This window comes from Stegodyphus dumicola, chromosome X2 (assembly GCF_044657685.1).
Source record: "Stegodyphus dumicola isolate Sdum_Otavi_A_Nest chromosome X2, ASM4465768v1".
Classification (NCBI taxonomy): Eukaryota; Metazoa; Arthropoda; class Arachnida; order Araneae; family Eresidae; genus Stegodyphus; species Stegodyphus dumicola.
In genome coordinates this window covers 185,265,073-185,288,209 of record NC_140781.1, presented here as the reverse complement: position 1 = coordinate 185,288,209, position 23,137 = coordinate 185,265,073, and the positions used below count along the sequence as shown (strand labels likewise).

At 34.1% G+C, this 23,137-nt stretch overlaps 1 protein-coding gene across 2 annotated transcripts in view; it reads left to right on the top strand.

Annotated features, from left to right (window-relative positions):
• Cad96Cb (protocadherin Fat 4-like Cad96Ca) overlaps positions 1 to 23,137 on the top strand; it is a 146,276-nt gene that overhangs the window by 109,219 nt on the left and 13,920 nt on the right. For both annotated transcript variants that reach the window (XM_035375973.2, XM_035375964.2), the window contains 3 exons: positions 2,571 to 2,678; positions 11,147 to 11,248; positions 11,884 to 12,009. In XM_035375973.2, the coding sequence (XP_035231864.1) occupies positions 2,571 to 2,678; positions 11,147 to 11,248; positions 11,884 to 12,009 (336 nt within the window). The remainder of the gene's footprint in view (positions 1 to 2,570; positions 2,679 to 11,146; positions 11,249 to 11,883; positions 12,010 to 23,137) is intronic.

The following is a 23,137-nucleotide window of genomic DNA, read 5'->3' as shown; positions in this document are numbered from 1 at the left end:
TTTACAAACGCCATCGAAAGTTCTTTTTGCTCTTCTTCTGAATCACTGCTGTCAACATTTTTGTTTTCTTCTTGTTCAGTTAATTCCTTGAGCTCATCATTAGAAAGACTAGCCGCTGCTTCTTGAATTGAATGTTTCCAATAATAAAAATATGTCTGTACAATACCGCACCAAACAAGAAATACAAGTACACTCTTTCGGATATGTATTTGAAACCTATCGCTGCATAATATTTCGGGGAATCCCCGTATGCTGCGAGCGATTTCGTGGAATCCCCGGGTTGAAATAAAAGAGCGCTAAACCGAAACAGCGCTAAACGAAACAGCGTTAAGCGGGGTCTTACTGTATTTAAATATATTTTTCAGGCACTTTTCGAAGTAGTTTCCTCTTTGCATTAACAAAAACAGTTGCAACAATTTATCTAAGAAAAATTTACTAGTATCTTAAAGTGATGTATACCTAAAGTATGTACATAAGGAATAAGTAAAAATATTAAAGACCTCTCAGGAAATGCGATGTAGTTATTTTATAGGGTGCTAACGATAAATAACTGCATCGCGTTTCCCGAGAGGTCTTTCAAGAACTTTAGGTAGGTTCCATCTATATAATCATGAATATAAGCCTTTCCACAAGAACTCTGTGAAAGTTATATGGAATGGTAGTTGTGAGTTTTACCAAAAAGTCTTATGTATCTTCAGTTGGTTTCAGGTCTGTTTATCTTATCAGTTTTGTCATAAGTATGTCTTTCGTCTGAGTTTTGTTGAGTTTCTACTTTATTAAGTAAGACTATGTTTCTAAGCAATATTAGGAATTAATATAAACTATGGAAATAAGTTTATAAATAGGTGAATGAAATTTTTAAATGCAGAGTACCACAAAAAATTTCGTATAATTTCGATCAAACCTTGAAATCACTTATTTCTTTGCTGATTCGATTATGGTAAAACATCTCACGTCCCCCTGCCTTGAAACGAATGGCATTATGAAGGACTTTATTAAGTAAAATGTCTCGTGTTTATAATGCATATAAAAAAATCTATGAAAATACCCATATGGTCATCTTTTCCTCTACCGAAAATCGATTTCCAGGTACATCATACGTGAATACAAGCCGAGTTCTCTTTGAAAAACCGTCAAGAGAACTCGGCTTGTATTCACGTTGCTCATGATGTCCCTTCCCTTAGTCACGTCATCCCTTCCCTTAGGCAGATCATGGTAATATGAATAATTATAGGATAATTTGGTGTTTCTTAAAACAGGGGCCTAAGTCTGAGCCTCGGTGATAATCAAGAAGTGGTCACTGTTCAGCTTCCTGACTTATCAAATGAATGACGTATTGCGAGTGTTTAAATTATACGCATTTCAACTCATTTTTCTATTGATATACGTACTTGCTTTAACGCAGAAAAATAAAGTTCATGTTTTAATTTCGAACTGCATGGAAACTAAGATTATCGCAAAAGAAATAGTTTGTAATTCAAATTTTGCATATCTAGTTTAACATTATGATGCAAATTTCATGCCAAAAAAATTTACGAATATGTTTGCATTTGTCGCAAAACAGAGGTTTTGAAAGAGCAAGAGCTCAAATGGTATCCGTTCGTCCATCATCTCCTTCCCAACCGAATTCAAAATTTATTATTCTACTTTAAATTACCTTCCAGAAGTCAAACGGAAAGGGCTTGAACATTTCAAGATTATCGAATTAAGTGTAAATATTACATAATGAAATTAAAAATAATGAGTGCAGATACCAACTTTGTTCTGAGGTTGTGAGGTTTTAGTTTGTAGGGTTTTATATTAATTAACCAGTTATCTTATCTTTGTACTTTCAAGTCAGCTTTCTGCGACTCCTACCAACATGTTAATTAGTTGATGCATTTACGCAAAGTCGCAAAGTTTTTGCTTTCGAACGAGAGACATTGGCAGCTATTGGCAACTGCTACTTAATAACGTTTCACTGCGATTAAATTATTTAATTAGACTTTAGCTTTGCTGGTCGTAATTTCTCGTGAAAGTTTGAAGGCCTGAGACAAATCTTGCATGCGCTTTTTATCTTTTAATATATAATATTTTAATCTCCCTGAGCATTTATTCATAATTCCATCAAGCTGTAGAGATTTGATTTTCTGCTATCACGTAGGTTGTGTAATCATAAGGCTGACAAGAAAATGAAAGTATTTTAAACCTTCTTTAGAGTTCGTGTTATCCGACTTAACAGATACGACGGGATGATATGTCGTTTGACTGTCTTTACAGTTCCAGGAATTAACATTTAGAGTGGTGGGGATCCATACAGATCTGTCTTGTGTTTTGCATTCGATTATTATTTCACGCTAATGAACACAATCATTTGAAATAAATCATCTTGGAGAACTCTCATGCTTATTATAAGTCTCGCTAAAGCATAATCAGTTGCCAATTTCTGGAAATAAGTATTTTGAAACAGATAATAAAAGAGATAATTGCTTCAAAATTACACCGAGATTAACAGAACTAACTTTATAATAATTTCTTTAACGGCTTCACGGAAAATTGCAATATAATTGTGTAATGTAATTGTTTTCCAGGTAACTGTCGTTGGCTCAACTGTGATTCAAGGTATTAAAGCTGTGGATAAAGATCAAGACGGTCCCTTCAGCACAGTGGAATATAATGTGGATGAAGGTCCTTATTCGGTAAGACACGTTTAGATTAATTTCGCTTTGTAAATAAAAAAATGATTGGTCTTACTTCTTGCTACATTTGAAGCATAACTTTTGTGCTAAATTGAATCACTTTACTCCAGTAAGATGAAATGGCACTTGGTTGAAATGGGAGTTATTCTGAGTTCTTTTAGGCTCTCTTTTTTATGTTACGTCCATAATATAGTAAAATAGCCTATATAGGAATTATGGCAAACTTCTTAGCTTCAGATAAATCTGGTTCCATGAAACATTTACTGAGATTTCGAATCTCGAATGTTCGAATGTCTAGTGAAGAAATTACTTATTTTTAAGACATTATTATCAGTATAATTTCTGGGGCAACTTCATGCAAGCTTTCATTTCCTATAGATAGCCTTATAACTGCTATAGACAGTCAGAATTTAGAGTAATTATGTTTTCGATTACAAGAAAAATACATATGCAAGCTATCTATATAACACTTGAGTCAACTGACTATAACGTTTTGTCAAAACTTTTTAAAATAAAGATTTTCTAGCGGTTTCTTTTTGGAAGGGGGGCAATTAATAAAGAAAGCTATTGATCTCATAAATGACAAACGACAACCGCCACGAAAAAACCACAGGTGTGCAAAGTGTGGAATTTCGCAGTCGCCCGTAATCCCCAGAACAGGGCGTATAAAGTGGAGCACGTACAGTATTTGCAGCCATAAATTAACTAATGTAACATACACTGCTGGCCATTAAAATTGCAGCACCAGGAAGAAGGAATGATCTGAGGAACGTCAAAATCACATGAAAGGCAGAAGAGGTTGGGATATGCAAATGATTAGTATTTTAGCGCATTTAGAAGATGCAGGAGAAAAAACATCTGAAGCACAAGCACTGCATAAAAAAAAGTTGTATAGTGGATTTCTCATTCGAAAGCGCTTTGTAAGGTCGGAGTTTGCTCAGAATGTCGTCGTGTTATGCCTCGAATAAGAAGAAATGCTTGCCGACAAGTGTCGGAATTCGATAGAGGCAGGATCGTCACCAGTGTGGATTATCGTTCCGTGATATTGCTCGTCCCACTTGTCGACATCCAACCACTGTCATGCGAATATGGAATCAGTGGGTCTCTGAGGGTCGTACTGAACGGCATGCAGGATCTCAACGTCATTCCATAGATAACGCCCGAGAGTACAGACATATAGTGAGATCATTCCTGCAAAACCATACAACCACATCACGGACCATCCGTCAGGAAATAGGCATGTTTGCAGCACGCCCACTATCCGCTCGTACGGTGCATCGATGTTTGCAGCAGTGTGGACTATCAGCAAGGCGACCATTACTCCAAATTCCCTTGACAATGCAGCATAGAGAGAAAGACGGCGACTCTGGTGCGCCGAATGACAAAGCTGGATACAGGAGTGGCACACTGTCGTCTTTTCAGACGAGCCCTGGTTTTGCGTGCAGTATTCTAATGGCCGTATACGTGGCAATGTAAGGCTCCGAGGAGACCACATTGCCTGCTTGCATTCGATATCGGCATATAAGCCCTGTACCTGGTGTGATGGTTTGGGCAGCCATTGGGTACACGACACGCACATCTCTTCTTTGGCTCGACCATAATTTGAATGCAAATTGGTACATTTTTGACATCTTAGGTCCAATGGTTGTGCTCTATCTTCAAGGCCTGTCAAAAGCCATCTTCTAACAAGGTAATGCAAGTCTACAAATTACACGTCTTGTTCTGACCTTCCTCGATACACGGGATATTCGATTGCTGCCCTGGTCTGCACGGTCTCCAGATCTGTCACCCACTGAAAACATCTGGTCATTGGTTGCTGAGAGACTGGCCCGCCACCCATCTTCAGCTAATACGGTTGATGAAGTGTCACATAGACTTGAAGTAGCATGTTGGAATGGAGTTGACCGTTCCTGTCATCCAAACGGCCCACCAGCGGCCGAGCGGTAAAGTCGCTGAACACTGATAGTTCGATCCGAGGTTCGAATCCCGCGAACGGGCTGGCTGCATGGGCGTTTTCGTGGTTTTCCCCATGTGTAACGTGTATACGAGCCAGTTTCCCTTAGAAAGTCCTCCACGAAGGCATCCCTCCCCTTAGGCAGATAGCCCTAGTGTGCTTTGCCATAATTAAATAAACCAAACCAAACTGTCATCCAAACCCAATTTGAATCCATGTCTAACCAGGTAAGGGCTGTTTTAGCTGCCAGGGGTAGCATCTGTTTCTACTAATTTCGCACCCCTGTAAACCCCCAAACTACTTACAAATTTAATCAATTTGTCTTCATTCCATACTGTTTACATACATTAAATATTTTTTTTACGTACATTAAATTTCTTGGGATATACAGATTGCTTTAATCGCCATATTGTGATACAAATATTGACACAAATGAAATATGGCCGATGAAATTAGACGTGAGAGTGAATTACCGAAGCTTCTTAATGATAAATCCTAGTAGGAAATTAATGTTTTTAATTAGTTTACTCTGTGGACCTTGAAGCACACTCGAATAATTTCTTGGAAGAAGTACTTCCTGACTGTTCAATGCAATTACCTGTGAGAGGAAGGCATTCGAGTGTGAATTAATTAACCTTAAAGAAGGAGAAAAAACTCAAACTCCGCTATCTTGGTAATCAAAAGAAGGTTTTGCATTTCAGAATTGGCATTTTTTATGTTATTTGCTTCAGTTACCGTTGTAGAAGTAAAAGTACTTCTGTCTTCCTTCTTCGTTTTGATTAAAATTAGTCGTCAAATTTAGAAACATTTATTATTTTCTGAATACGAAGTAAATAAACGGTTTCATTGCTCTTCCGAATGATATAGCAGCTTATTTGTTTCGAGCTTCGCCATCTACACTTAAATCAATATATTACAGTGTTATTTTGAATCAGTATGCTTCAATGCTGTTGATCAAAATTAGAACCCATTTATTTACACACTTCGAACGAAGATTACTGAATAAACTCAGAAATATAGAGTGAGAAGCGGAAAATAGTGGCCCTCAACGGATTAAGCGTTGTGGAGTATCTGGCATTGTTAACTATTCAAGGAAGTGGTACAACTAGAAGCAATTATACTTTATGGTTCCTTTGACATCAGACCATTCTTTTTGCATGTGGTTTACTCTCGTTTCTCTCTGTATCATAAACTTTAATAATTTTAAATATGAAATTACAGAAAGCGCTGCGCTGACATTTTTTCCACCAAATTTTTGCTATTCCTATATTTCTTATATTTACAGAAAAGGAGAGGTACAATTGGTTATTAAACTAAGCTAATCTGTAGCCAAACATCTCATGTGAAAATGAATGAAAAAGCATCTGTTGTTAAAAAAAAGAAAATTATACTTGTTATCTGGAATCAAAATCGAACGACTGATATATAGTAGATTAATTGAGTAATACCGGTGACGAAGTCGTCTGCTGTTAATTCAAAATTGCTCTTATTTCAAAATCACGGTTAATTGGAAGGCTGTTGAAAAAAAAAAAAAAAACTCATATTACAGTCAATAGAGAAATATTGTCCATAATTTATCTGTATTTTCAAGTAATTTAACCTCGAGAATAAATTCATTTGGTTTCTTCAATTAAACCAATATTCAAAACAAAAGAACACGCTTTGAATAAGGGAAGAACAAACATTATTAGAAAGGATTAAACTGAGTTATAAAGGGTGTAGAGACATTAAGTATTTTTGGAAGCAGGAGTAATGAAAAATTAACAACGCCTTCGCCGGGAATCGAACCACGGACCTCTGGAATACTGTCCAGTGTGCAAACCACTACACCACAAAGAAGGTGGGAGAAATACCTTATAAGGGCATAAAAGAATAATGCTTACAAGACGAATTAAAGAATGTCATTAACAATGTGTTTGTGTTCCAGACTATGTGGAATTAAATTGCGCATCGTTGTGGAGGAAACAACTCTTATAGGCTATTACATTACGTACTGTCACTGCTTTTACGTCAAGCAATGATATAGGAGATGAGATTTATCTTTTTGTATTTTCCATAGACAGTTTAGTTTTACGCTGAGGGTTTGTGATCGTAATTTTTCCATCTTTCAACAAGAAATAAGCTTTAGGCAGAGTTCTGTTAAACCACTTCCGCTTATTCTTAAGTTGATTGCGTAATCATTATAATCGTTGATGCATTAATCCATTCAAATTAAAATTTATTCATAACTATTTACTATGGCTGAGTTTGCCAAAAAATTCAGTTATTAAAGATGTAGTACATAAATAAAACATTTAACGAAACAGTCTATATTAAATGCTTGATCGAAAACCAGTCTAGATCATTTCAGCCCTTTGCAATAAATGTCGAAGGGCATTCTAGCGTGGAACGAACCCAAAAGGCAGGAACGATCTTTCTTGGGAAGAGAAATCTTAAAAGAGCAAAAGCTGGAGATAAATATGATTGATGCTGTCTCACGCTCTAAATAAGGTGTGTTAATACATTTTCTTTGAGGTTATTTATAAATACTGTTGATGCCTTTGCTAATGTAAAGCATTAAAAAGTCTAGTTTAATTTAAAAGATAACAAAGAGCTGTGTTGATGAAATTAATTAATGGAATGGAAACAGGTCTGTAAATAAAAGTTCGAGACAGTGCATGTCCCCCCTTCATTCTAATAGGAGTAAAATTTTGAAATTCTGATCTTTGTTTATTCTTTCAATCAATTAATTACTTGACGTGCCTAAAATTTCAAATATGAATGATCTGAAAAATCTAAGATCAGAACAGAAGTTTCTAATTACTGAGGGAGTTAATATATGTCCTAGTATGCTTTATTACTTTATCTTCATAATTCCCTTTTATAAGTGGTTTCGACCGTTTTTATCTAATACAATTAAGTATTCATAAGATTTAGAATACGTGTTTTCAGTTTCCATTTTGAATTATTATAACAAATAACATAGTTTGTTGAAATCGAATTTTTAAGCAGTACAAAACTTACTCAGCAAAACAAGTACAGTACAAAACTTACTCAGCAAAACAAGTATAATACAAAACTTACTCAGCAAAACTGTAAGTAATCACTTTCTTTTTTCATAATCAATTTTTTTCATTTGAACAGTACTGGCCCTAAATGACAGACTATGCTAGTCGTTTGCAAATTTCGAGAATCAATTTGAAACTGAAGTACTAGGCATTTTAACATACAAAATGTTAATTATTATGAAAACAGATTTACCAGGAGGCCACTTATTTCTCTTATGTTTAATTTCTTACCGAATTAATTAAACCGCTAATGGTAAGAACGACAAGCTATTTTCTCTTAGAGGATTTAAAGGCAACATATTATTAGGAAAACTGCAACTTTTGACAATGTGGAAGTCAAAAGGGAGGTATTCATTCAAATCGTTTGAAAAAAAATGAGTTTGATATCAAGGTAATTTTGGAAGGCCAGATATTTTTACAAAAAGAACTAGTAAAATATCGTTTTCGAACTACGGCAGGCTATATAAACAGTAAGATGCAATTACTTTGCAGTGAGGTGCTTTTGTTCTTAGCCATAGTTCTAGGTAGTAGTGGTCATAGACTGACACGATTTCTGCAGAACTTTTCTCAGTTGGCTTTATTGCAGACCTGCCAGTAATTTACGCTCCCAGATACGAAGCCAATGAAACCTTCACAGGAACTGGTGCCATCATCATGCTACATGAAATAGTCATTAATAACTATTGTTTCCTTCCTTCATGATCTTATTTCTGTCTGCAATCAGATTACAGGCTTCATTCAATATGAAGAACACCAGGGAACTTGCACCTTTCTTCAAACATCAGCAATGCTGTTGGCAGAGATGTGTTTATCTGGAATAGATAATGATTGAATGTACTTCACTGTTATTGTATTTGATAACAGAACTGTAACATCCTATGGAAGATTGAATCCAGTATGCTTTTTCGCATTGCAGTTCATAAAGTTCTTTAGTTTATAGGCGGTAAAACATTTCTCAAAGAGCTCGTGTGGAGAAAGTCATATTTTTTTATTCATGCTTTTGAGAATAATTTTGAATACATCATCTAAACTTCTACAATCTGCAACTGGTAGTTTTTATTAGATTTTGATATTAAAGTTGTTGTTTTGGTTGTATTTCTATTATACAGTATTCTGCTTTGCATAATTTTGTCTCACACTGCAAAATGATTTTTTTTTTTTTTTTACATTACCACATTTAATCGCACATTTTTCCGCACTTTTTTTTAACTAATGTCTTTCTCGAAAATAGAAAAGGAAAAATTACGCGGTGCATACTATTTCTGAAAGAGTAGTTAAAAACGCATATAAAAAAGATGTAAAATACAAATAATATTAGTACACCTGCATCGCTGTATTATATATTTCGAAGACGTCAGTTCCGCTTATAAAGTATTTTCTTCCTTCTTTCCGTATGCCTCCGTAGTATAATTGGAAGCATACTCGACGCGTATTCGAGAGGTCTAGGGTTCGAGTCCCGCCGAGGGCACATTTTTCACGTCTCCTGCTTCAAAAAAACCTAATGACTCTACAAGTGGCTTTCGAAACTTAAAAAAGGTGGTATGCAATAATTCGACGAAGATTTGGCGATTGGTCATCTCCAGTCGTCTTTTAAAAAGGGAAGCATACAAGGTATTTTCTCCCTCCTTTGCTCATGCCTTCATCGTGTAATTGGAAGAATACTAGACTCATATTCGAGAGGTCCAGGGTTCGAGTCCCGGCGAAGGCACTGCACACGTTTCACGTCTTCTGCTTCAAAACAAATTAATGACTACGCACTTACTGATTCCAATGCCATTGTTTTTGCTTACATGCTATATTTCACTATGTATTCATACCTTGTGTGAAGATATCATAAATGAAAAGTTTCTAAACTGATTGCTGAAAAATTTAGAGGGCAAAAATAAGTGAAAATGTGGTAACTAATAAATTAAATTAAAAATGTAACTTAGCGCTAAGTTATTATGGTGTAATTTTGTTTACTATGAGCATTAAAGTGTAATTTTCGTTTCCATAGCAAAAAGTAATTATTAAAGTTACTACTCTCTTGTTTTTTTAACATTCAGAACAGAAAGTTAGAGATCTGTCATAAATGAAAGAATAAAAAATGTAACGATAAATTAAACGATAATTTGTAAATGAAAAAGGCAAGGATTATAAACAAAATACCTGCATGTTGGCATTTTTATCTTTTGTGTTAGCTTATATCTTACCTTAAAATAAAAAATAATCACATTTAATTTACGAACTTAATTTCTATTCTTATCTTTTCTTACGTTCAATAAAAGTGAGTACCTTTATGATAGATTTATGAAAGTTGAAAATGTTCCTATATGATTAAGAAGGATAAAAAAAGTAAAAAAAAAAAAAAAAACAAGAAAAGATAAAATGGAAACAGAATTCAAATATAAAACTAATATATATCGGCGACTGAAGGTAATTAGTATTGCATATGACACCAATAAATACATTTGGTTTGAAATAAGGTTAAAAGTTTCGTACAGATTAGAACATTTTTAGAACTAGTTTATGTAACTTGTAGTGTCATTAGGATTTTTTTTTTTGAAAGCAAGAGAGATGGGACCGGGAATCGAACCACGGACCTCTGGAATACCGGCCCTTTGCATGAAGGACGCTAGGAAAGTGGAAGAAACACCTTACATACTCCCTTTTTTAAAGGGCGACTAGGGTTTTAGGGAACCTAGTCGCCAAATTTTGGGTGTGGAGAATCATCATCCACAACCTTTTTAGTTCGGGCGCCACTGTAGAGTCATTAGGATTTTTTTTAAAGCAAGAGAGATGAAAAATTAGCAACCGCCTTCGCCGGGAATCGAACCACGGACCTCTGGAATACCGGCCCAGCGTGCAGAACCACTATACCACGAAGGACGCTAGGAAAGTGGGAGAAACACCTTATAAACTTATAACTGAAAATTGTGTTTATCATTTAGGAAACAATCGGCATAACTTGTTAAAATTAACAAAAGAATCTTACTCATCTTTCAACCAGTTGAAATACCTTGGTACCAAAAAAAAAAAAAAAAAAAAAAAAAAAAAAAAAAAATCATTTTGCAGTGTGAGACAAAATTATGCAAAGCAGAATACTGTATAATAGAAATACAACCAAAACAACAACTTTAATATCAAAATCTAATAAAAACTACCAGTTGCAGATTGTAGAAGTTTAGATGATGTATTCAAAATTATTCTCAAAAGCATGAATAAAAAAATATGACTTTCTCCACACGAGCTCTTTGAGAAATGTTTTACCGCCTATAAACTAAAGAACTTTATGAACTGCAATGCGAAAAAGCATACTGGATTCAATCTTCCATAGGATGTTACAGTTCTGTTATCAAATACAATAACAGTGAAGTACATTCAATCATTATCTATTTTTTTCAACATTTTTTTTCTCATTCATTGATTGCGCTCTTCAAGTTGTTTGCATTTGTTTGGTAAATTAAAAAGTATTTTTTGCTTCGTAGCATCTTCTGGCTTTCGAAAACACCCTTGAAGGACACGTGATACTTGCATCAGCTTTGGATTATGAAACCTTGCCAAATTTCACTGTAATCATCAAAGCAAAGGTAAGTTATTTTATTTGAGAACGTTAGAAACATTAATTTTGATTTAAAAATGGCAAAAATATGTACATTATTATTGACAAAATTGTGTACGGTATATCGCATGAGACGCGTAAGAATAAGCCCCAGGTTTTTGTCTTAAAAACAAGTAATGTAAAAAATACTTTTAACTACAGAATCCTGTAAACAATCAATCAGAAGTAGCCAGCTATTAGAATGTAACTGAAAATAATATAATGCTGATGAAAATTGATTAATTTAAGAGGAAGACATGCAAGTCACTGCAAATTTAAAATTAGGTAAAAAAAACTTTAGTTTGGCGTAATCTTTAAACAAATTTTGACTGATTTCGAATGCAATCAGCAAAACACTTTCACACATGCATAACAGGGATGTTTGTCTGATTATTCTCGATATTTAGAGTTTTATTCAATATCTGCACCAACTGAAAGCTACATTTATGCTTAATTTTAAGTTTATTTGCGTATTTAGAATTCAGATCAGCAAGAGAGATCATAATTTAATATAAGATTTACCGAACTGTTGTTTAAATAATTTTATTGCCAGATAACTAATCCCCCGGCAAAAGAAATTTATTACCTATTCAAGTGCATTCTGCATTGTGAATTTCTTTACAGGATCATGGAGAGCCACCACAATCCTCTCTCACAACTTTGACAGTGTGGGTCCAAGATGCCGATGATCAAAATCCCCGATTTCTTTCTGAAAGTTACAAAACTGTTCTGCCAGAAAGACCTCGACCGGTAAGTCCGTTATTTATTACTTAGAATTCTGGCTTATTCGGCATTTTAATGAAGTCTATCTAATTCAGTATATAATTAACAGGTTAGAGTTAGATTCAAGGGGTAGCGGCAAGTTTTAATCGCAAGGAACTTATGAACCATATCATTAAATGACGTTTAAAAAAACAATAAAAATTTTCTATATCTGAAGCCCCCTCCCGAAAACAAAAAGTTGGTAAATCCGCCACTGACATTAGCTTGCTATGAAATGCTAAGTGCAGAAGAAGTAAAGGAAGATTAGCTTGTAAAAGTTCTTTTTATATACTTCTATTTTGTAGTCCAAAAAAAGATCGGATCTAATGTAGACCAATTTACAAATCAATTAAAATACAAGTTATTAAAGTGAAAACTGATTCTAAAAATTCATTCAAAATAATCCGTCGGAGAAGAATGTTTCTTATTTTTTATTTATAAACTACATATGTGTAACTCAGGAAGCTTGCACCTGTCCTGGTAGCTAGGTGGAAATCATGATTTAGATGCATTTTTTATTAAATTTAATTATTTCTATAGATTTAGAACATGTATACGTAACTCCCAGTCATTACGGTAATTAGCAGAAGCCGCTCTCGCACCGATGAGTAGGGGCTCGAATCTGGGTAAAGCATACCCGTTTTCAACTGGAGAGATAATGTATGTGAAAGTTCTTCGATTCAGAAGTCTTCCTTAGAAGCTGATAAATGGAGGAGGACGAAATGAAAAACCTCGGTTACATACTTTAATGTATCTTAATCTATCATCTCATTCTGTTTGGCAAAAGTCATACTGCCATCATTGGGGCCCAGAAATACTTTGATGAACAGCAAAACTCATATTCACCTTACACATGTGGAAGATCACAAAAACTCCATGCAACCATCAAATTTGTCTGAAACAGAATGCAGGATGAATTATCAGTTTTCAGTAGTCATATTGACTCTGCGATTGGTGGGATAACTGTAGAATATATTTGAAAAAGCGTACACAGGGAATAATCCCTGTAACTGCTTTGATAAAACTGACATTTGTCTAGACATTCAGTAAGACAATGTTGCCAAAATATCTTTCTTTTTCTGGTTTGGGAGTACGCAATGATAAACAGGAACAGCAAATGCTTTCTATTTTACGACGGCATTTTATTGGATATAAAAAAATTACATTAAAAACTCACTGATATGCAAACGTTATTCGAGATTTTTTTAACATGCATGTAATCGTTGATGTTTTATTCTATGATCCAAAACAATGAGCAATTTCCATATATTAACATTAGATTTCTCTTTCACTTTGAAATTACCACCAAGCTGTTTTTTTTTCCCAGGATAATTATCCCCCCCCGTTCCTCCGGAACAACAATTGGGCATAAAATTGGCCAAACATAGGAAGAAAGTAACGCATAGAAAAGCCTAAAATTCCATAAATAACAATTAGGCGTATGTTTAAGTTGTTTAAATAAGTATTTTTAGGACATGAATTCATTAATTTTAACTAAAGATAGTATTTAACAGAAAATTTATTTTATTGTCCTTCTGTTGTGTTATTTGAAATGCTACCCTTTCCAAAATGTTTCCAATAGAATTAACTTCTCGTGGACCTTTTCCTGTAAGTTTAGAAACGTGCAACATTCGAAGCTTTATCACATTCATCGTCAAGGAATTAACGCTCTATCCATTTTACTTTTCATAACACAGCATGTTCTCTGTAACAGGTAATAAGTTTTGTTTTCGAATTACTAAATTGTGATTCCTATCGAAAAGGGTAAATTTAAAATATTTCTAAGAATAAAATAGAAACTCTTGCAATGTGACTTAAATACAAAAATTTCTAACAGCATATTGAAAGTCTGCTAAAAGATTTGCATGTTTGGAATACAGATTTTTTTTTCCCCGTAACCCTAATATCCATATCATTGCTTTAAGCTAAGTGTTAATTTACTCTCCTGCTCAAAAAAATAAGCAACAGATGGAAAACATGGAATAAAACAAAAACTATTTAATGAATATGTGCGAAATTGTTCCAAGAGATTGGTGTGGTATTACTAAGCCACACAGCAAACAATAAATCAAAGACATACAAGGCACATGTATTACGACCACCACATCACGAAAGACCAAATGTGTCCGAAGAATGTGCATTGGTAACATCCCGCTAATAACGAATATGATACCCTCTAGCTGAAAGGTATGCTTGATAACGACGAGGCAAGCCGGCAATAATGTTATTGATCGCTTCGTGTCCCACAAATGCTCTATGGGATTCGGATCCGGTGATCTAGCAGGCCACGGATCCCATAGACTGATTTCAATTTCCAGATAACTCCGCGCCACTCGAGTCCTATGCGGGCAGGCATTATCGTCTATAAATATCGCGTCGGTATCCATTGCAGTGATAAAAAGACGCAAAAGAGGGTGTAGAATTTTGTCACGATATTCGTCCGCTGTGACGGAACCATCAAGAATCACATAGAGATCGGTGCGGCCGTTCGTTATTATTCCAGCCCATACAAGTAAGCCTCTTCCTCTGTAATGCTCTCTTTTGATGATGTTCACGCCCGTTAGCGTGCCCTGGTTCTCGCCATATCATTGCTCTTTGGGAACCGTCCTGGATGTTAGATCGAGACTCATCCGTAAAGAGTACGTAGCCCCCCCCCTCTTCTGGTGTCCATCTGCGTTCATGAGCCCAGTTCAACCGAGCTCTGACATACGAGAGGGACAAAGGAAAACAAACCACATGTCGTTTGACGTGCAGTTCACCCTCCTGCCGTCGACGCGGCACAGTTTGACGGGATATGGTCTGTCCTGAAGCAGCAGAGAGATACTGATGTCGTGCAAAGAGACATTGTTGTCATGTTGTCATCCTGTTAGTCATCTACGGCGTTTTGCACACAGCAACAGGAAGCGATCGTCTGCCGTTGTGGTAATCCTCCAGAGTCAAGACTCACCTCTTCTACAAGGGTTTTGATCTCTTTGGTAACAATTCCACAGCCTTTTGCTATCTCGCAACAGCAAATTGTCTTGCGTTAGCTTGCAAAAACCCGACAGCCCTCCAGCAGATGGTGTCTTCGACTCATGCTTTCCGCTTTGGCTATCTCGGATTATACGGAACTATCGCTGCTTGGGAACTGACGCATAGGTCCAGCATGCCCCTTTTCAAGGCGTTGTGGTGTGACTGCGGGATTTGTGTTTCATACTAGTTTTGGTTGCCTATTTACATTCTCTTTTGCAACCTCTACTTCATATGTAAACTCTATGTTTTAAATTCCCCTTTTTACATTCTTACTTTTTCTTTTAGCGTTTGTGGTTTATTTTTTTAGCTCGAGTGTAGTATCCATTTTAAAATAAAAAGTGAATGACTTCCTAATTTTGATGTTTAATTCAGGAAATCTTATAATTGTTATTGAATAATATAATTACAAAATATCTAATTATTTGAAATATAAGTATAAGCCGTGAGTTGCGGGAAAGTTTAATATAATTTAAATAGAAATTAAGTTTGATGTCTAATACCAATACCTTGATTTTAAAACCGAGACGAGGAAAAAGAAGAATTATTTTTTATTCTACAGTTAAAAGAAAGTCGTTATGCCCATCACCACGAATATTTTTAGAAAACTGAATTATTAAAGATGGGTTGATAAGTTTGTAAGTAATAAAAATAAGTTGTATACTCAAAATCCTGCTATCAAAGAAGATGTCAAAATTCTGACGTACGTATAAGCGGAAAAAAGTAATCAAATAATGAAATTGCCACGCTTTTTTTTACTTGAAGCTCAGTGCTGTGTTTGTTCATTTTCCAGGCAGTTTTAAAAGTTTTATTAAAAGTTCCCTTATTTTTCTTTACATTTGTATAGACTAAGTGATTTGTAAAATTTTCAATGGATATCTAGTTCATGAAGGACGCTGCAAATTATTCTAACAAGGAACTAAGCATTCGATTGAACGGCAGTAGCCTATTTCACGCTTTTCATAACTGGAGGTGGAAAATACTTCTGAATTGCATATTTCACTAACAATCTTGTATTTGAGGACATCTTAATATCTTTTTATTGCCTTTTTATCTAAGGTATTTCTCTCGCATTTTTAGCATGCCTTCATGGTGTAATGATCAGCACACTCGGTGCGTATTCGAGAGGTCCGTGGTTCGAGTCCCGGCGAGGCATTGCTCATTTTTCCTCTCTCCACTTTTTAAAAAGTATCGTAGTGACTCTACAATGTTTTTAAAGTTATTAAAGTTGACTCTACAATATTTTTAAAGTTTAAATGCCCTTAATATACAATATTCAAAGGAAAAAAAAAGTTTGAATGTTAGATCTATTTCGAATAATATGAAGAACTTCGGTTTTCGTCCATAGAATGGCATCAAATCCCACACTGATCAGTTCTTAGCTAAATAAATTGTAAATTTATGCCTAGAAAAAAGTAAATGAGTCGTAATATAAATCGAATTTGTGTAAAGCAAACAAAAGTAGAAGAACGAAGATGAAACAAACACAACAAAACGTTAGATTATTTTACTGGGGATTAAAAAAAAAATTGTGATGGTGGAGCATACTATCAGTTGTTCGATAAATTCCTTTCGTGAGTTCTTTCGAAAGCTGTTCTGTTAATTGTGCGCATAAAACAATCGTTCTGAGATTCCTATTATTTCTTTTTTTTTTTTTTTTTTTAAACTGTGTATTTCTGCTAATCAAGCGGATTCATAAAAAGGTAGGGAACTGCTTCTATTTCGTGTAATATTCGCGTTGTTGCATGTCTAAACAGTGGAACCGGATGTTGAGTCATGCTACATGACTACAGTTTCCGTTTTCATCTTTTAGCATTTTTTTTTCTTTTAAACTTCCGTGGACCGGAACGGGATTCTGCAACGCTGAAACTTCAATTAGTCGGTGCTGAAGAAGCCGCATCGTCTTAGGAGTATTTAAAAATTTTTCTGTACTTGATGTACAGTTTTCATGTTCGTTGTTGATTTAGCTTCGATGCCGTAATTAAGGAATGAAAGAAGTAACTCTTCATATTTAGATCTAAGAAAGAACTCTCTGAAAAGTGGCACAGATTTCTTACAAAGAAAGCAAATTGACCAACTGTCAGTTGAATTATACTTGTTTGCATTAAAAAAAGAAGAAAAAAAGAGCTGTTGAGAAGCTAACAATAGATAAAATATGTGAAAGTTCTTGTTTCAGACATTCAAAAAATGGGAGGAGCTCCTTTCATCTCTCAAAAACAATGCCGGCTTAGTATACGCTTCTAAACCGGCTTTCGTTGGCTGAATACGAGAAAAGATTTATGCCACAGACCTCAATCTTCCTTCTGAAAACAAAATATCGTTCTTAGCATAGAAGTTTACTGTGGCCTACGTGGATGAGGTCGCTATAAAGAAGGCAGATTTTGAAAAAGGGGAAGGCAACTCCCCTCTGTTATTAAAAGAGTGACAAATTAATGCAAACGATAAGTTTCATGAATATTTTTGAATGAGGTGAATTTTTTTGTATAGAACATTTTATTGCAGAAATGCTTTTTATGTTAAAAATATCTTAATGACTATAATGGTGATAGATTCGTTTTGGAAACTTAATATGCGATAACTGCAGGTTTAATTTTGTAAAGTAATGCTAGGAGTTGTCGTTGATTACTAGATCATGTAAACTATAATTATAGCACTATAATCAAACCTTATGGGACCTATTTCATTTCCACCGGTACATTATATCTTTTATTTTGGTATGAATTATGTTATTTGGAAGTTGTTTAGTGCATTTTAAATCAAAACCCAAATAAAGTCATTTGCATTAACATAGGTACCTAAAAACCTAAATGAAGTCATTTGTATTAATTTGTATAAGCCAAAGTCCAAATAAAGCCTTTTTTTATTAATTAGGTACCCAAAAATCAAATAAAGTCATTTGTATTATTATATTAGATATATACCCAGGTCTGGTTTTTAAACTCATTGTTTCGCAGTTTTAATTTAATACGGTTTATAAAATTTCTATTTTTCTTTTTACGCTGTTTCAGATTTAAAGGATGCATTTTTAAAAATATATATTTGAAAGTAGTAAAGGTATCATTTACATTTTGACTTCGATGGTGACATTGAATTGAAATTTTTGAGCGCTTTAAAAAGGAATAATAAAAATCTGTACTAGTACAGTTATTTAACAAGTATCGTTCTATTTTATTCGGTGAAATAACTGTTGTTTTTATTTTATTTTATTTATTATTTTATTGTTAAATTTTTTTTTTCATTTTTTTTTAAATCTAAGCAGCTTTTTTTTATTATTATTATTATTATTATTATTATTATTATTTGTTAGTTTATTTTCATTTCGAAAACTAATCTAAGCTGAAGAAGCTAAAAAGATGCAATAACAATCATTTTATTAGCACGAGCATTGAATGTTTATCGAGACACTGAACAAAACTTGCTTCAAACATAATGAATTGGTAGAAAGGATCAGAATGTGGACATTAATAAAATCTATTAAATTAACATATAGTTAACTAGTTAACATATAGAGTTATATTTTTGAACAATTCTTGAACTAGCTACGCATTACTTTCTTTATGAAGGTGATTTTCTTTTCATGTGTCAAAGTATTTTATTTAATTTTATAAAATAAAAAATTATATACTCAAATGAATGAAAACTGTACTAAGATTGAGTTAAGGATTTTGATGCTGCTCGTTTAAATCAGCTTTTGCGTTTTATTATCACATGTAGTGTCTTCAGTTTCGTATGCTGGACTATTGCATGCAACTTGCATTGGACGCGATTTCTGCGGGAACTTCCCTACTGTATAAAAACTAAATTCTATGCACTTGCCTTATGACATCGCTAATTCTTGAACATCGTAAGGAGAAGCATCAATATTCCGTGCAATAGAAGATTTCATTTGATATACCCAAAATTTAAATATTTACAGACTGCTTTTAACCAGTAGTCTGAATTGAATAGACTCACCGGTAATATAAACTATATAGTAGCTCATATTTTACTTATTATGTATATAATATACTATATTCTTACAATAACTTAAAACTCAAGCAAATAAAATAGCATTAAAAGAGTCATAAAGAGAGGAAAATACATTTGCAATACTGCATTATATTTATCGATACTTTATGTGTATGTCACTGTTTACCATGTGAATCGCCTGTCTGTATTTATATCGATAAAGTATACTTCATTATGAGTTTCTGCGGTAACTATTGTTAGGTTTCAAAAGGCATACGTGTAAATAAAGCTATGCAACAAAAACAGGAATTTTTTGTATTCGATTTGTATATACTGAGGGACAAATCAAATGTCTGCCATGTGATGTCTTTATGGTAGTAAATTATAAAACCAACTGACAGCTCCATGTAAGGGGTTCAGAGCACATATGACAGCGTAATACTATCTTGAACACATTAAAACTCTAAAGCAAAAAATTAAAAAGTGAAATTATATTTTGTTGATCTTATTCATGATAACAATAACCAGGGCCGGCGTCCAAACGAACGCAATCGGTTTATAACCGAACGCAATCGGTTACCCCTAAATTCTGCTGCCCTGTGCGGCCACCGCACAGGGCAGCAGAATTTAGGGGCGGTAAAATTTTTAGAATTTTGGATAGAACCGGGCGGTAGAATTTTGAAGTTGCAGAGTTTGCAACCGGGCGGCAAAAAGTTTAGCGCCAACTCTAACAGTAACTCAGATTTATTAAATCCTATCGAAAGAATATCTATTGTGAAGAAATGACATAAAAAAAATCAATATTAGAAAAAACATGTGGAGTAGCTTATGTTGATCATGTGACATGTTTTGTTTGCGCACAGAGCATATACTACGTTGCGCAAATCAAACACGATGTTATTTGGTTCTGTTGAAGATTATACCAATAATCATTTAGCTGAAGGTAAACTAACAAAAAAAAAAAAAACTCATAATTTCCTTCATCTGACCCTTGACACTGTGAAAGCTATGATACGCAAGAAGAAAAGTTTAAAATATGACTCTAAAAAGGAGGAATGCATTAAAAAACTTCAAGTATGCTCTTTTTTCTTGCAAATTTCACTTTACTGCTGGTCTTTTAGAATATCAAAGTTTCTATAAATCCAATCCTACTAACTTTGCAGAATTAAAGAATTAGTTCTACTTTGCGTGAACTTTTGGAAACTCTAGTGAAGTTTGCCCTTTGAGTTATCATTTTATATAAATTTAACGTAAACGGGGCTCTGCTTTCGAATCGCTTCCATTACTTTCAGTCGTACTAAGTGAAGTCCACCAGCAGCCGTTTTCTAACAAATGTTTTGTAAAACAAATTACATAATTTGAGACACATTTATAGTAAGCTTTGATAATATATTTTACTTGCCACTAATTATTACTATATAGACTAGATTTACTTCCCTGTTGCAGCAGTTGTAAAAGAAAGAAAAAAGTAACTGGAAAGTACGGATTCTCTCTCTCCAAGTATACTAAAGGATACAATTTATAAATTAAAGATTTAGTTATTGAGTCTTGAAATTTTGTTACTGCTGACTTTCATCTATATAGTTAAGTACATTATACACACACACACACACACACACACAAAAAAAAAAAAAAAAAAAAAAGAGCTAGTCTTCTTGCATTCTGAGTGCTCCTTGCATTTTATATATTTATGGCGCATCCAGTTTTTTCGTTACATTATTCTTTCGAAACAGTTTTCCGATATATTTTCTGCAAAAATTTTTGCATATGAACCTCAGAGATCTAGCCCCAGTTGTTCTAAAATCAATTAACTGAAATTAACTGGGTTTTCTGGGCCTTTTAATTAGCATTCACACTATTTTTGCGAATATTTTAACTAGCTGTAAAAGTTTTAAAAATGCTTAACCCTCACATATATCACTTTGGAAATTAATCACACAATGATCAGAAGGAAAACCTCGAAACGTGTTAAAAAGAATTCATCTGTTTTGTATACGTAATCTTGTAGTTAAAGCCACATGAGTAAATTACATTTTGAACGTAATTTTTAAGGTGGCCAGAAACGAGTTTTGTGATTTATCCGTACATTTGTAGTTTGACGCTAGTGAATGTAAGTTGTAGTGGGTATAGAGTAAATTAAAGTATCCTTACAGTGAACAATAAATTTTATAGCGTATCCTGAATTCTTCATGCTAAATGAAGAGCTTTGTGGTTCCTAAGATAAAGATGACGATGAGAGGTTAGCTACACTCTCGAGTTAGTTAAAAATGAAGTCCCAGGAACACTAATGAAAGTCTTCCAACTCATTTCATTTTGGTGTCTAATCTGATTCGCATTTTGTGGCCGTAACATCAGTCTTTGGTTAAGTACACTGTTAGTAATCTTCAGAACCTGAACTAATAAAAAATTGTAACTATCATATTGGTGCTCAGTGTACCAGAATCAGCAGAAAAACGTATTTCTTCGCATTACGAAAATGCCATTTGTCTGTTGCTCAGTGTTTATTCAAACACTTGAAAAAATGACTTGTGTTTGAGGCACACATTTTTCCCATAATACGATTCACCGCAGAGCTGGAACGCATTCTTTCTTTTGACAGCTGCACCTGGAGGGAAAAAGGGGGCTGTAAACTCTTTCTAGTGTTCAAGGTTAGATTTAGAATCTTTGCTTTTTACAGCTGCCAAGTGGACGTGAATATTTTCATTTCTTGTCCCATACGGGGCAAGTTATGACAAGACGGGTATTTATATGTTCGCTTAGAAACTAATTTTCATGGAATGTCTTGAAAGTTGATGATATGTTTTTGTATTCTCTTTATCGTGAATTCTTTAGCTGAAAATGAAAGTTAGTGTTCGCCATCATTACAGTGCAAAAATAACTGTACAGCTAATTAAATTCTGTTTTCAATCTATTTTAAAATCTCATTATGTGCCTAAAAAAATAAAGAAATTTTGTTTCTTTTAATTCATTTGCTTCAATGAGGTTAAGAAATAAGATTCAATGAAAAATTTCATTTAACAATGGTGCACAATAAAATAAAGTAAGGATGATTTAAGCAAATTGCATACAATACTGTACTCAGACCCTAAAACTTCTTGTAAAATACCGCTCTCCGCCTCCTCAGAAAAAAATATTTAGCTTTATGCACATTGCTTGCTGTTTCATTTTCGTCTGCATCATTAATTGTTTCATTGCTTGAGAATGTTTTCAAAGCGGCAGAATTAGCGAAGAAACAATGTCTAAAAGATAGGCCGAAAATCATCGAAAAATTTTTTTTTGAGCTCTGATTAAAATTTAACAAGTGCTATTACTAAAGAGTAAATATTAGTCATCATTTACGTTTTTGTTCTCTTTTTTATAATTTAAATATCTTTTTAACACATTTTATTATTTTTAAAAGTTTTATTTTTTTTTAATTTACTTTAAATTTTATCATTGAAATACGGTATAATGGCAAACCATTCTTTCGTTATTAACGTTAGGTCTTAGATTTCCGGAGTATTATATCACATATAAGTAGTTCTCGATTGAAGTATAGTATTTCTTATGCAATCTGAATGTTTGCACTTGTTAAAAATTAGCTTTGCACTTTGTTAAAAATTAACATTATCCAACATAGAGACTAGTAAAGCAGTAATGCAGAGACATATAGAGACGTATTTATAATATATCTTTCACTAAGATTTCAGAATGAACATTGCTACTTTGGTTGCGCTTAGAAAAAATAAGTAAGTAAGTAAATAAAATAAGGTGGTAAAACTTGAAGTATTTTATTTAACTTCGTTTAACAGAAATTTCATACGAAAAAATTCGTATGAAGTATAACTATGCCGTAATCAAATCATCAAGTTGCATACAGGGCCGGCGCTACCCTATCTGCCGCCCGGTGCAGTTCTTGTAGCTTCTAAATTCTGCCGTCCAGTGCCTCTCTCTAAGTTAATGCTTAACCGCATCGGCTATGCCGCCCGCCCTATTTATGCTTGGCAGGGCCGTTCCTAGCGGAGGTTTAGCGCGTAAAAGTACGCGAGCGGCGAAAATCAGGACTCTAGCGAATCCACGACTAAATGTTTTAATTTCATCGTAAGCACTTGTCATTATGTAAGTACTTTTTACACAATTTGTCATATGTAAGTACTTGGTGAATATGAAATAAAATTTT